Below are 15094 nucleotides of genomic sequence, written 5' to 3'. Positions count from 1 at the left end.
CAACCATGAGGGGCGCTCTCTAGAGAGGTATGCTTGCCTTATCTTGGGTGGGTTGCGATGAGGGGGGTGTGGGCGGGTAGGATTCGAGCAAGGAGTGTGGGTAAGGGTGTTTACAAAGCAAGCACCTAGTAGGGGCATGAGATGATGTGGTCACTATTGGGCATCATAATAGTGGCTACATAAAAAGGGAGCACCATAAGCGTGGGTAGTCTCAACCCCTTGCCCAAGCCCCTTTCATCCATCCTTCTCGTTGTTGACATTGCGAGGATTGGGCGGTGGGGCGGTGTGTGTGCACGCTAAGGTGAGAGGGCCTCCCGACGTATGCCAATGGGGCTGGTCCATGGAGGATTTGCTCCAAAATGCTACGGGCATTGGACTACTGACCCAGCTGGCTTTGTAGATTTTGCCAATTCTAGCCCAGCATTCCAATGCCCAAGCGCAACGATTGGCATGTGTCCTCTTCCTCCTAAACCCATCCCTAGGATGGGAATAGGATAAAAATATGCATGGGACCACTTTGGACCACCTTTTCCCATTCCCATCCTATTTGTTCCCATGTGCTAAGCCCCTTAGAACCATCGTGGCCACCATCTTCTTCTTCAACGCTTGCTTTATCCTGCTGCCCACTTTGCTGCCCACTTTGCTTATGCGCATTCCCATTCTACGGAGGTCGACAAAGTTGGGGGACAGATTTGTATATCTATCTGGGCTTTTCATCGCTGCGCTCACTATGGAGGTGTTGCAAGAGTCAATGCCAGCATCCAGAAGGCTTTGCTAATCTCCGATGGAGTTACAAATCGTTAACGCTCAGCTGATTCGCGATAACGATTCAAATTGCCATACGGACGTGCAGTTGAAAGCTGCGGCGATTCGGCAATGAGCAAGTAACCGGTAAGCGGAATCAGACTTGGTAATAGGACTGAGAACTCACGTGAGGCTACAGTGTAAACAAACAATAATACGAAACGTTGAAATGTCAGATAACTACGCTGTTCGAGAAGCGCTTGAAAGCTGTTAGAAGGCGACAGATTTATCGCAGCTTCAGCTGACCTTTCTGCCTCGACTAAATTCTTGAACGACCAAGAGAGAGGAAATTCAGAATGCTAAGGCGATCGTTTTTGTTATCAGCGCTGGGGCTAGTTTTGCTTCAAGTAGTGATCCTTGTAACGACAGGTAGAGTGCGTGGTGATGTTTTTGTTTCAATTCGTTTGATTGTGAGCATAGAATTGCTTCAGAATCCCTTTGACTCCCGTTTTTGAAGCCGCCAATACTTCCAACGCGATCAAAGGAATCAAAGCGGTTAGTGCAACAGATATCGTGACAGGTGGGTTGCATCTACGACATTTATATTCTCCTTTCATCGTTTATGAATTATGTGACTTCACGTGGGACTGCACTTTGCCTATTTGTAGAGTAGTGAGGTTGGCATGTATACTCATGTCTTAAGTTTGAAAGCGAGGTATGAACAGATAGACCGGTAAGTAAAACAATACCCATTTTGGATAAGGTTATCCTATAATTGTGATTATGCCTCGTAATTGTAATCGGGAAACCTGCCCGCTGCTGGTATTTACGGTTTACCACCGATAATATAAGGTATTACAGACATGTCTATTCCATCGATACTATGTGTTGTACAGCTTGTATGATTACGCAAAGTTGCTGTGTAACGATGGGCATTTTTAAAAATCTTTGGGTTGTGAATTCCTTTGCGTTTGCTCGCATTGGGCTATGAGCAACTACAAAGTAGAGGATTGGGGACTTGGGGCTTTATGATATTTTGCTATCTCTACTGTCAAGATTGTGAGCATTGAGGTGTGAGCAACTCCAAGGTAGAGATTGGGGGATTTGAAATTCTCACTTGGTACCTGATGGAGCTGACCTTGACCAACCAAAAAACTGTTTTATTGTTATGGGGTAAGGAAGATGTGATGAGATTTGTTTGTAATATTTAGGTCCCATGTCCTAACCCGTGGTCTGTCCTCTCACTCCGCAATTGTCCTCACATCAGTCCGGATGGTCATCTATTGCATTCAAGCTCTCCAGTGTGAACCACTCAGTTCCATGATATGTTTGTGAATAATTATTCAAGTGGGTAGTGCATATGATGGCTCATCTTAAGTTGTGTATTGCTAGTCCCTCTGTCCGGATACTTAGAGAACATTAAAAGAGAGTCTTGAGCCTCCTTGGAAAAAAGGTAAGAATTCATCTCCTCACCAGTACAGGAATCAGGATACATGCCACCGACTCTTTGCTCTTAGGGTATGCCCATGCATTGGCATGTCCAAGTTAAAAACTGGTGGAACCTGCCACTAGAGGCACGATACCTACATAAATTACATATGTGAATAGCCTAAGTCAGTGCTTACTAGCCATTGGTCACTTTGCTCAGGTACACTTGCACAGAGAGAGAGAGAGAGAGAGAGAGAGAGAGAGAGAGAGATGTCTTCAGGAGGCCTCGCGGACCTATGAGACAAAGTACAATAGCAGATTGACACATGCTTATACAAGCCGCTATGGGCTGAGGCAAAGGGCTCACTAAGACCCTTTGCTGAGTAATCTTAGAAGTACAAACACAAACTCAAAGTCCAAAACTAGGGACTAATAGCTAGACTCAATCTCAAAATTGGAGTTAGAAGACATATCCAGGTGCCATGGTGGCTCTCCTTGAGCTGCGAAAATATATCGTATCCGAGACTGTCTAGTCATCTCACGTTGTGGCGGGGGGCGTGGTGTCCATTATCTCAGTATTTGGTGGGCCATAGTGATGCCTCTGGTCGGATGGTCCCTACTGAGTAAAGCTGTGATGGGCTGGACCTCCATCGTGCATGCTCTGGTCCGTCGTTGCATCGTGTGTGGCTCGTGCGTCTCTAGCTGCATCCCTCCTCGTCGTCGTCTCATCCCACGGATCCATACTGCCCTCATCTCCTCGATCTTCTCTTCATCTACCTCGACATGCCCAGGAGCAGACTCAAATGTGTAGAAATTTGTGATGTGTCCTTGAGCTCGATCTACCCTTGTCTCCTGCGGCACAACTCATACTTTGTGATTTGACGCAGAAGGATCTCTCTATGACGTCTCATCTCCATCAGATAGAGACCGACACAAACTTGGTCCTAGAAGGGAATCAATTGGGAGAGGGGTCCGAAGCCATGCCCCTCCTGGAAGAGGCACTGATATCGTCCTTGAATCTCATAGTAAACCGGATAGGTACATAGGAAATGCTCCTTCGTCTCTATCTCTCTTGGAGTGCATAGTTTGTAAATCCGCTGCTCCCTAGGTGTACCTGTGGCTCTCTCTGTCTCAATCCTCAGCTGATGGGACGAGACCCGCATCTGTCCAACGGCAATCCTGAGGGCATGTGAAACTTGCCTGTCCTTCAGATGCCGGGGGTCTGATGACCTCCGACACTGTCAGGATATATATGGTCACGATAGAACTGTTAGAAATCGACCAACAGAGGGTACGCACAGCGGAAGACTGATAGAATAGCCCAGGAGCTCACACAGTGTGGTGTGGGGTGTGGAATCACATCTTAAACTTATGTGCATAGGATAGATGTGCAGACTCATCAATAGACAATGAACCAGCCAGATAAAGAAACCACCAAAATAATATATTTCCATCCAAAGCTATGGACACAATACAAAAGAGATAGATCCATAGTCCCACCAATGGTGTGGTCCTCTGATCTTACCACAAGGTCCTCCTCCTATCTGTCGGCTATTTCTAGACTCGAGCCTGCGTGCTCCACCTTGAGCGTCTGTAGACTTTCTGTCGAGAATGATCCTCTCCACCTTGCTGCCTATAGATCAGCCTAGGTGGGCAACCCTTAAAGCTCCGTCTGCAGCTTCTCTAGGTCTCTTGGTCCTCCAAAGTATAGGCTCCAAGATGGGTAGAAGACTGCTCCTGCTGTTTGTGTGAAGGCTGCTCCAGAGAATGAGTAATGAGGGCCTGGAGGCCCTCCTTTTATAAGCCCCATGGGGCTGGCAAAAACCAACCAGCAGACCTAATCTGGCCGTCCAGGTCTGCCATAAATGCCCCTTTGGGGCTCTCTTTTCTAGGGCCTTTGGCCCATACTTCGAGGGCCCTTTGCCCTCCAATCAAGGCAAGGGCCCAGCCCTATATAAAGGCAGGTCCCTGCCTACTAGCAGCCTCCTTTGCTGCTCCACCAGGCTGACCTGATATGCTGGTTCCCCTTGCCATTAATGTGCCTTGTGCAGGCCCTCTGTCCCGCCACCTGTGCGCCTTTTTTAGGGACCTGTTCCAGCCCGTACACACACACTTGCTGCGCCTCTGCCAGGCTGTTGTGCTGCCCATGTGACAGCCCTTTTAGCCATCTTTTCTTTGCTGTGAGGTGCTGCCCATGTGGCAGCCCCCTCCCTCTCTCTTTTGTTGTCTGATCCTTGCACTCATGGCAACCATCATGTTGCCCATGTGACCATCTCTCAGATCCTAGGTCCATCCCCCCCATGCTCTCCTCATATGGGGGGGTCACCTTTCCAACAAGAACCAGGCCTTGGTGGGGAAATCCTGGTCTACTCCCCAAGTCCAGGATGTATAAAGATGGAGTTGGTCCAACCGTATAATATGGTTGATCTCATCCCATGGAATCAAGGGATCAGGAGCATCCAAGCTGTACTGGAAGGGGAGGAGACGATCCATCTAAATGCCCTGTCTGTCAAACCACCTGGAAATGTGTGCATACGAAGCCATGCAAGCCCCGCTCTCAGCTAGTCATAGATGACTCAAGTGCCACCCTCGGTAGCCTCCGTTTAGGTAAGGCTCAGACCTTGTGAAGATAAGTAGCCATCTCGAAGATGGCATCGATCTTGAGCAGTGTCATGGCAAACTCTGCCTGTATGATCTGGTGGGGGAGTGAAGGCTTGCTCCGAATCATTGTGGATCCCAAAGTCACCTGCAACCTATTGAAGTGTTGCCACTTAGTCGCTGTCAAGTTACACCCTCAGAAGTATGCTGAACATACATGGTTGTTGGCCTCACTTGTGTCAAATAGCCATCCCTTCGCCAGGGGGTCATTAAAATGTGCCTCAAAGCACTGCTGCTCCCGTTGAGCTAGAGCTCCTTGCCCTCGTGTAAGATGTGCCCTGGCTGCATAGGTCATCATGAAGACTGCCCCTAAGTAGGTGTAGGATTGTACGATGTCCACTTGCTCTCCTCGGTAGGTGAAAGTATGCCGATGAAGTGCTATCCGTGAGGTGTTAAAAATCATAACCTTGGTCTTGCCAAGGTTAACAGTCATATCTCTCTATTTGCAAAACAACTCTAGGGCATCTAGGTGTCTCTGTAACCCTACTGCTAAGGAGGATAGGACTTCTACGTACAATAGTATTCGTATCATCAGATCGGCTAGCCACGAGCCCTCACCTCCGAGGCGGTCAATGAATGTCGTGATCTCATGAATATATAGCCCAAATAATGTTGGTGAAAGGGGGCATCCTTGCTTCACCCCTATTGTGCTCTCGACCCAGCCTGACAAGCCTCCAGGGGCATGTACTCTCCCTTTGACTGACTCATACATACTCATCACCCCAGCTTGATAGGCCTCCAAGGGCACATACTCTCTGACTGACTCAAATATACTCATCACCCCCCAAATCACAGGAATCTGCATCTCCTGTAGTGGTCTGATCATGTGAGATCGTGGGATTGTGTCAAAGGTCTTCCAAAAGTCTACAAAGAAGGCATAGACTTTTTGGGAGCACAATCTCGTCTCCTCAATACTGGCCGCAGAGTGACCCGCCAGGTCTTGACCACTTGCCCCTCTCCACCTCTAGATCATGTGAGCTGATTCTCAGCTAACAGATTAAATGCCTTTCAAACATTAACATGTCTTCCTCGTGGTTATTTTGCATTCCATAGCTGTCCATTGGGTAAATTCCCTGTTTGTAAAACTGTTGGGGTCTTGCCATAAGATTTGTAGCATTTCCTGCGTCACTAACTCCCTGATTTTGCATGCATCTTCTGGTATATCAGAAGCCATTATGCACCGTAATTCCATCCAGGTCATCCCGTCTCTGTGCCATAGAGTGTGCCATAGAGAGAGAGAGAGAGAGAGAGAGAGAGAGAGAGAGAGAGTCGTATTAATGTCCGCGGGAGGCCTCACGGGCCTATGTGACAAAGTGCAAAAGATCAAAAAAATTTACATAATCTAGGTAAACCAGAAAGAAAGAAAGAAAATTTATTAAAGTCTTTGGAAGATCAATGGGTCTATGAGACTGAAAAACCTGGTACAAACGAGCTGTGGTGGTGGAGCTACTAAACGAGCGTCCACACCAATGCAAATGCAAAAAATGCAGAATGTCAGTACTAAATCCTAAGTACAACATAGTCATGTCATGTCAGTAGTCGACTATCATCATCATCATCATCATCATCATCACCATCAAGACATCAGGGTGGATGAGGCAATGGGGGCATGAAATTGGCGATAGAGTGCTGTGGGCCACTCAAAGGTGCAGCCCTGGCATGTCTCCTGGTCATAGCTCTGCGTCTAACCAAGGCTACTGTGGCCCCCGTCGGGCGAGACCCAACTCTAAACATGGAGGAGATGTCCCCAAGTGTGATCTGTGTGTCAACCCTCTGTCTGAGCTGTCGGATCACGGGCTTCGGGTCATGATCATGTCGAGGCCTCGTCCCGTGAGTGTCCATGTGATCTGGCTGGAAAAACTCCGTGATAGAGCTCTGAGAGGGATCAACCAAGGACAAAGTCTGTTCCTGTCTCCGTGCTTGAAGTATCCTCTCGCGGTATCTGAGTGCCTCATGAACGAAACTTGCCAAACATCGCTAGTGTTGGTAGGAGATGAATCGGGCCAAAACCCCATAGCTGTCTCTGAAGAGACAGTGGAAACATCCGTGGATCTCATAGTAAACAGGACACCTGAAGATGTTGGAGGTGGTGGCCTTCACCCCTCAAAATGGTGTGTGGAGCATGGTTTATTGAAGGAGGCTCGCGGCTGTGACACGTGGATTTGGGGATATAAAATCCCATAAGGATTGGTGCCCCCTTGGGGGCCTTGGATATAAAGAGGTTATCTGACCCTCCTCTCTCATCCTTCCCGGGACTTTTTGGGAGGGAGAGGAGGCATGACGTGGCTAGGAGGCGGCAGGGTATTGGGAACCCCCACACTCGGCGTTACCTTGGACACGTGGCAACTTGCATGGTTGCCAACAGTGGTATCAGAGCAAGGATCAGACCTGCGGACTGTGGGACTTTATTGGGCACGGTCCTTGCGTTGACAACACGTGGTGGTTGGATGTTCTGTGGCGGCGGACTGTCGTGATCCGTGCAGCGGCTCAAAGTGCGACATTATGACTGATGTTCCTTCTTGAATGCTCTCACGTGGCAGGCTCCCTTGTGGCATTTGGTAGATGTACCCGTGGAATTTATTGGTGGTTGGTCCTTGTTGATTGACCGACCTTGTGTGGCCGTGGTCAGGTTTGGTCAGCATCAAGTTTGGTTTGCCTCAAGGTTTGGCCACAGGGGGGTGTTGGAGGTGGTGGTCTCCACCAGTTAAAATGGTGTGTGAAGCATGGTTTATTGAAGGAGGATCACGGCTATGACATGTGGATTTGGGGATATAAAATCCCATAAGCATTGGTGCCCCCTTGGGGGCCTTGGATATAAAGAGGTTATCTGACCCTCCTCTCTCATCCTTCCCGAGACTTTTTGGGAGGGAGAGGAGGCATGACGTGGCTAGGAGGCGAGGGATTGGGACCCCCCACACTCGGCGTTACCTTGGACATGTGGCAACCTGCATGGTTGCCAACAGAAGATGAAGTGCTCCTCTGTCTCAACCTCCTGCATGTCACACAAAGTGCATATGCGCCTCTCCCTGAGTTGTTGCTCTACTTTGCTGCTCTCGATACGAAGTCTATGTGAAGAGACCCGAAACTGCCCAAGTGAGATCCTCAGTGAGTGGGGTTAGTAGATTTGAATGTACCCTGGTGGGTCAATGAAACCCTCCGCTGTGATATGTAAGAAGTGATCTCTGTAGAAGCCCAGCTTCACTGAAAAATCACTCAGGCCCAACTAGGTCCGAAATGTGTGTAGCTGTAATAGATCTCACGGAGAACCTGGTTGACCTCATGTGATAGGAGGGGAGAAAACGGAGCATCCATGCTGTACTGGAATGGAGGTAGTCTGTCCATGTGGAGCCCCAGTCCCTCAAACCATCTCTCTGTGCGTGCATACGAGCACCTCTGGTCTCCCCCTGCTGCAAGTGCCATAGAAGAGGATAGTGCTAGCCATGGTAGCCTGCTACGCCCATAGATGTAATCCCCATACTCCCTGACTCGGTACAGATACGTGATGACCTGAAATGCAGCATCTAGCTGTAATGGGGAACGGATGGCTTACCACGGATCATTTGTGATAACATGAGAACTTGTAGCCGCTCCACCTTGGCCCACTCTATATTTGACAAGTCTGGCCTCCAGCATGGACTGCCATACATCCCCGCTGGGCGGACCAAGGAGTCAAAAAGCAACCCTTTGGTCCGTGGATCCTGGAAGTGAGCGGAAGCACTGCCTCTCTAGTCTAGCCAATGAAGCATATCCTCTGCTTAAGCGTGCCTGCATCGCGGGTCTCATAGTGAAGATGGGTCTGAAAAAGACGACCCCAAGATAAGTGTATGATGAAACTACCTCAACAGGTGACCCATCAAATGCGAGCTGCTCCTGGTGCATGACAGCTCGAGATGTATTGAAGATCATAACCTTGGTTTTACCCAGGTTGACCTTCAAATCATGAGACTCACAAAAGGACTGTAGTGCATCAAGGTGTCTCTAGAGCCCCTCTACTGAGGAAGACAAGAGAGCCATGCCATCTGCATAAAGCAATATCCGGATCAGCGTGCCCGCAAGAGAGCAACCTACCCCCCCTGTGTCTGCATCACTGTCTCAAGCTCGTCAATGTAGAGGCCAAACAAGGTAGGTGATAATGGACACCCTTGTTTGACCTGATAGTGCTCATGATCTCGTCTGTCCACCCAGATCTTGCCCGGACTTTGCCTGAAACTCTCTCATAAAGTGCCATGACAGCCCAAATGATCTCCTGGTCGTAACCCAAATCCTGTAGGCGTCATATGAGGAGGGTTCTTGAAACTGTGTCAAATGTCTTGCGGAAATCCACAAAGCAATAGTAAACCCTCTGCTTCCGTGCCCTCGCCTCCTCAATGATACATCTGAGCATGAGAATGTGGTCCATGGTCCCATGATCACGCCAGAATCCGGCCTGTCCTGCTGCTCTAAGTCCTCGACACTCCACAAATCTGCTGACCTGAGAATCAAGTACTGATGCATAAATCTTGGACATGACATGTCCAATCATAATGGTCCTGTAGTTCTCCGGGCTCATGGGATCCCCTGCCTTGTGAATGGGTGAGATAGTGTTAATGGTCTAGGTGCGTGGAAATGCCAAACAAACAGCTTCATTAAATAGCTTTGCTAAGATCGGAGTAGGAGGTTAATTCCATATGCAATGAACTCAGTGCATAGTCCCTCATGATCCTTCGCTTGGCCATTATGAAGTTTCATTACGGCATCCTTTACCCCCCCCCCTAGTGAAGAGGGTGCAGGATGTGGGGCGTGGCATATGTGAGAGGTTAGGGACTGGCTGATTTGGGATATCATAGAGTGTGCATGCATAATCAAACCACACCTAAGTGTCAGTGAGTGGTGAGGGGGACCGTCCCTCTAGAAATCTCCGCCAAAAGATAGAATGTTCAGTAGCTCCTCCTCGTTCAGGTGAACAAAGTCTAGTCTCTTTCTGTGTACCAGTTGACGGTACTTTCGTAGCGTCTCTGGTTCACTCGAAAGATTGTTTTTGGTTTCGAATTTGAGCTGACGGCGTAAATCCTTACACTCATCATTGTACTAGCTATTACAGGGTATGGTCCGAGGGGGTGGTGGGCGGGTGGAGCGGGTGGTGTGGGGGAAAGCGTGAAGAGCAGCCTCGTGTAGTGAGCGGGTGATTAGGGCAGCACGATCCTCTAATAGGGGTATGAAGTCAATGTAGGCGAGAAGTGTTGGAACTATCAGAGTCCTAGTGTGTGTGGTCCTAGAGTCCTAGGAGTGTCCTAGTGTGTGTGGTCCTAGAGTCCTAGGAGTGTCCTACAGTTGTGTGTGTGAAGAGTCTTGAGGCCACTTGTGCCACCTCATGTGGTAGGTGTGATTCCTCCCCTAGATTATAGGATCTAGATTCTCTTGTGTGTGACCTCATCTATGAGGTGTCAGTGTGGGAAGATAAGGCTTGCCCAGCCTATAAATGAGGCCATGTACTTGCTATGATTACACAATCTATCAACATCAGTTCGTGCCTCAGCTCTTGTCTCTAACCTGTCATTGAGTGTCTCTCACCCTCTCCCCATTTTCAACAAGAAGTATGTACAGACGGCCAGAGTAAGTAGGTGATCAAAGCGTATATCATGGTAGGTGGAGTAAGAACTCAACGGGATGGAAAGTGCTGCGCGACGGGGAGTAGAAATGCTAAAGAAAAGATGGGTATGATCAGCCCCTGGAGGGAGAGGTGCTACGGTAAAGTCAGTGATGCGAGATGTGAAGGTAGGGGATCCCATGATGTAGTCCACAACATTGGAGCCTCCCCCATGTGAAAAGCACGTGAAACCACCTAATGCGGGCCATCTGTCAAGACCATTATAAATAATGAGATCATGCATCCTGCCGAGGTCTAATAGGGCTTGCCCATAAGATGTGAACAGTCCTCGTCTGTCAACCAAAACCCGTAGCGTACCTACCTCCTCAAAGTCAATGTCTGGCAGTAGAGTGAAATCATCCCTGAAGTCGAGGAGTGGTGCCTGACGAGCGTCTGTCCACCACGTTGAAGTCCCCAACTAGGAGGACTTCTCTGCGGCTAGAGAAGTCAACAATGGATTGATAAAGAGCAGCAAATAGAGATGTCTCATTCTCACCTCGAATATCTCTGGCAAAGTGGGAGGTCTCAGGGGGGAAGTAGCAAACTGCAATAAACAGATCCCGGATGTCCATGTATCGAATCCAGATCCAAAGAAACTTGGAATGTGCATCTCTCTGCTCCACTGAGATGGCCCCCAAAAGTGTGGATCTGTAAAGGACTGCGACTCCTCTTGACCCTTGAACCCCTCCTGTATCCCTCGTCTCATCTCTATAGGCAGACTCCCATGTATACCCACTGACTATTGGTAGTGGGCACTCTGGACTCTGATGTGTCTCTGTATAAAATACTATGTGGTGACCTGTATAGAGGATTTCGAGAAGTTCCCTGGTTCTGACCATAAGGTACCATTACAGTTCCAGATGGTGCAGGATAGGGTCTCGAATATCTGAGTCTCATAGCTCCACCTCCCTATGTGGAAGGAGAGGTGGGTGCCCGACGGGGGCCTGTAAGGAGTCTCCATCTCGTACTGGTGCCCACTTCTCCTCCTTGCGGGCCTGATCCCGCTGCTGTAACAAGAAGCACCTCTCCTCAACCTGTAGTGGAGTGAGGTCCTCATCCATGGAGATTACTGGCTGGTCTTGTAAGGTTGACCTATGACGTAAAGCTGAAAGTCGTGCCTGAGCGTCATGGAACCGTATGATAAGGTATTGCTCTCGGTTGGGGTCCCTCCGTACCCGCCATGCTCTCTCAATCCTATGCTCAGTCGCCCCTAGAGTAGTGGCCACGAAGGCCGTCGCATTTGCCATCGGTGTAGCCTCAGTGTGTGGGATCCCACGTACTCTGATGTTGAGAGCCTTATTGGCTCTTTGCTGTTACTCTAGGAGGGTAGCCGAAACGGTTATCCTTGCAGGTTCCCGTTTGGCTATGTGAACCCATCTAGACGTCTCCTCGATGGCAGATTGCATGCTCGCAATCTGTGCCTCCACAACTGGGGTGCTCCCTAGGACTGTGCGTATAACAGTGACCTCCTATCGGAGCTGTGAGATCTCCTATTTGAGTCCCTGAATAAGATCAACCTGGTCTCGGATAGCCTGAGCTTGCTCCTGTATGAGACGCGCCTACTCCTGGGTGAAGCGTGTCTGCTCCTGTGTGAAGCGTGACAGCCAGAGTTACGGGAAATGGGGAAACAGAAACGGGAAACGGAAACAGAAACGTTTCAGGATTTTTGAGAGGGGGTGAAACGTGGAAACGCCACATCATCAAGGGGGTTTACAAAAGGGGGTTTAGAGTAATGCATACACACATTTAGAGTGCTCTACCTTCAAAAAAAGTGCACAATAAGCTATAGTTCTACCTAGTACCATTAATATTGATTGTAACTTTGAACTTTGAAGATTCAAGTTTCATTGTTCAACCAATCACACAATGCAAATTTCAATTATGCAAGGTGGGGTAATTTATAAATCCTATAACAAGTTACAAAATGGAAAAATGATTCATGATTCATGATATTTAAGAAACCAATCATGATTCATAAATGGTAATTCAGCTTTCAAAGCCCAAATGTCATGGTAACAAAAACAAAGCTGAAACCCAAAAAAGGCTACATCGAGGATGATATGATCAAATAATAAGCTCATCCTCATCCTGAGACTCAACCTCTGCCTCCTCCTCCTCATCATCATCATTCTCCTCTACTAACAAATCATCATCATCAGGTGAGTGGGCATCATCTGGGCTATGAAATCCAATATATTTGTCATGCGTATACTCGTGTCTCATCTTGTTAAGCAAACGCAAGTTTGCATTAACAAAGACAAGATCATTGGCCCGTTGCGTTCGCAGTTCTTTGTGTGGATATGGGCAAAGCTACTCCACAAACTCTCACAAGAAGAGGAGGTGCAAGCTTGGCTTAGAATGCGGATGGCAAGCTTTTGCAACTCGGGGGAATCAGCTCCATAATCCTCCCACCATGTAACAGCCCCAACTCGAAATCTGAAATTCCAAAACTCATAAATTTCAAATTTCAAATTTTGTATTAAATAACAAATTACAAGTTCCTAAAATCTGAAAATTAAAATGAGTTAATATTACCTATCATGCTGTGCATCTGGCCATCCATACATGCCTTCCTTATTGCGATAATTGGCAAGCTGGTCTTTTATCCTCTGCCGTCCATCAGGAGTTGGCACCATCTTCTGAAGAGTGAGGTTCCAGCCACGAACAAGCTCTGCATCACTTTGTTGTGCACTTGCCTTGTGTTGAAACTCCGGGTCCAACACAAAGGCAGCTGCATGCATGGGAGAGTAATATTGATTCCATCTGCTCACAGCCAACTCTTCCAATTCTCTCAACCTTTGGGGATCCTTTTCTATTTCTCTGATATTCTCAATCATCCGATCCATCCCCTCATACACCTTACCAAGAAAAGGCATATCTCCATCAACTCGGTTAAGCAGCTTCACAATAGGCACACATAGATAAAAAATGTGAGATGCATCAGCCCAAAATTCATCACTGCCTATGCACAAGTCATAACAATAAATTCCAAGAGCCTGCCTAGAAGTGGGCCATGCATCCCACTCTGGTCTTGCCACAACTTGTTTCAGTGCAGGTCTCATTTCAAGGAGCCTGCGAAGCATCAAAAAGTTGTATGCAAATCTTGTCTCTGCATACTTCAAAAGCTCCTTGTTGGTAAATTTATGGTACAAAGCAAGAGAAAAATTATGTCGTGTGATGAAGTTAACCACCTCTTTTCCATTGTCAATAACATTCTTGACCCAATCCAATTTGCCAATGTCTTTCAATAAATTATTCAAGCAATGTGCTACACAAGCACTCCACTGGATATGAGGATACTTTTGCTCCAATAATGCACCTGCTGCCTTATTGGCATTTTCCCCATCTGAAACAAGTTGCAAAACATTAGACAGCCCCACATATTCCACTGCATCTGCCCACATTTGCATCAATATAGGTGCTGTTTTTTGTTGCACTCCACACTCTATGGAGTGTATGTAGAGTGCAGATCCCCTACAATATGCAAGGATACCCTCTAGTGAGTGACTTCGCACATCACTCCATCCATCTGCAACATGGGCTGGCTGAGAGGCAGAGGGGAGAGAAAGGTCGAGGTGTAGTGTAGAACAGTGTATGAACCCCCCAAAGTAGGTGTTATAATCGAAGAGAAAACTGTAGTGGGAGAAGAAGGGAGAGATGATGTCAGTGGCAACCCCTCTATCCTAGGGGAGGGTGGAGCAATCGATGTCATGGGTAGGGGTATATCAGTGCCAGCAGCTGTAGCTGCGGATGTAGAGGTTGTGGATGGAAGTGGAGCTGAAACTGAAACTGAGGCTGATGCTGAAGCTGAGGCTGGTGCTGAAGCTGAGGATGAGGATGTACTTGAGACGAAAGCTGAGACTGAAGCTGAAGCTGAAGCTGAGGCAGAGGTGGACCCCCCTTTGCTTTGCTGTCAACTCCGAGTCCACTGCGGTTGTAGCGTGTGTTCACATCCTTGTGTTTGTTTCTTGGTTTGGTTGTCGTCTTTCTTGGCGGCTTTATGCGTATCTTTGCCACCTTTTCCCATTTCTTTTGGCTGATCCCGTGTTTGGTGCAGGTCTTAGTGCAGGAGCGGGAGCATGAGCCCCCCCCCCCCTGGCGGGAGGCACACCCAGTCCTGGGGGCTGAAAATAGCGAGGAGCGAGAGAGCTCGATGGAGGGGGCTGAAGGCGGGGCTGTAGGTTGGGGCAGAGGAGAATGATGAGGGTGGAGGAGATGGAGGAGGGTAGAGTGGGGAGGGCGGCTGGCAGCAGAGCTGCAGGGCGAGGGGGAGCTGTGAAGGCGGAGCTGCAGAGCTGTGTGGGATGAGCAGCGGGCAGGGGGTAAGCAGCAAACAGCAGTAGCAGCAGTAGCGCTAGCCGGGCTAGCAGTGACGGAAGGGCCAGGCGCAGCAGGGGCCAGGTCCTGCAACGGGGGGGGCACAGGTGCCGCGACGGCGGGGGGGAGGGGGCAGCTAGGTGACGCAACGGGATAGGATAGGATGGGGAGGGCTGAGGGGTGGCGAAGCTAGGCTGAGGTAGGCTGAGGGTAGGTGGAGGAGGGATGAGGGGAGGCTTAGGGTAGGCAGAGGAGGGCTGAGGGTGGTGAGGCTAGGCGGGAGGGTGGCACTGCGCGGGCGGAGGGGTGGAGCAGCCAGCG

At 48.8% G+C, this 15094-nt stretch overlaps 2 protein-coding genes across 4 annotated transcripts in view; one reads left to right on the top strand and one right to left on the bottom strand.

Annotated features, from left to right (window-relative positions):
* Nucleotides 1–635: 635 nt before the first annotated feature.
* The window catches only part of LOC147903774 (putative LRR receptor-like serine/threonine-protein kinase At5g48740), a 90245-nt gene continuing 75786 nt past the window's right edge, over nucleotides 636–15094 (top strand). For 2 of the 3 annotated variants that reach the window (XM_087401114.1, XM_087401107.1), the window contains exons 1-3: nucleotides 636–891; nucleotides 981–1173; nucleotides 1262–1324. In XM_087401114.1, coding sequence (XP_087257240.1) covers nucleotides 1101–1173; nucleotides 1262–1324 — 136 coding nt within the window. In that variant the 5' untranslated portion in view covers nucleotides 636–891; nucleotides 981–1100. Of the gene's footprint in view, nucleotides 892–980; nucleotides 1174–1235; nucleotides 1325–15094 lie in introns of all 3 variants that reach the window. The other variant, XM_087401122.1, reaches the window with a different exon arrangement.
* Nucleotides 3304–13099, bottom strand: LOC147903775 (uncharacterized). Its single transcript, XM_087402442.1, has 3 exons — nucleotides 12992–13099; nucleotides 12780–12892; nucleotides 3304–3410 (listed from the first exon to the last, which is right to left on the bottom strand). The coding sequence occupies exons 1-3, from the start codon at nucleotides 13090–13092 to the stop codon at nucleotides 3304–3306; spliced, it is 321 nt and encodes a 106-aa protein (XP_087258568.1). The 5' UTR covers nucleotides 13093–13099.

This window comes from Dipteris shenzhenensis, chromosome 3, assembly GCF_047967505.1.
Source record: "Dipteris shenzhenensis isolate YYH24624 ecotype China chromosome 3, Dip_SZ_1.0, whole genome shotgun sequence".
NCBI lineage: Eukaryota > Viridiplantae > Streptophyta > Polypodiopsida > Gleicheniales > Dipteridaceae > Dipteris > Dipteris shenzhenensis.
Note: the sequence above shows the minus strand (reverse complement) of the source record. Positions and strands in the feature narration are given on the sequence as shown.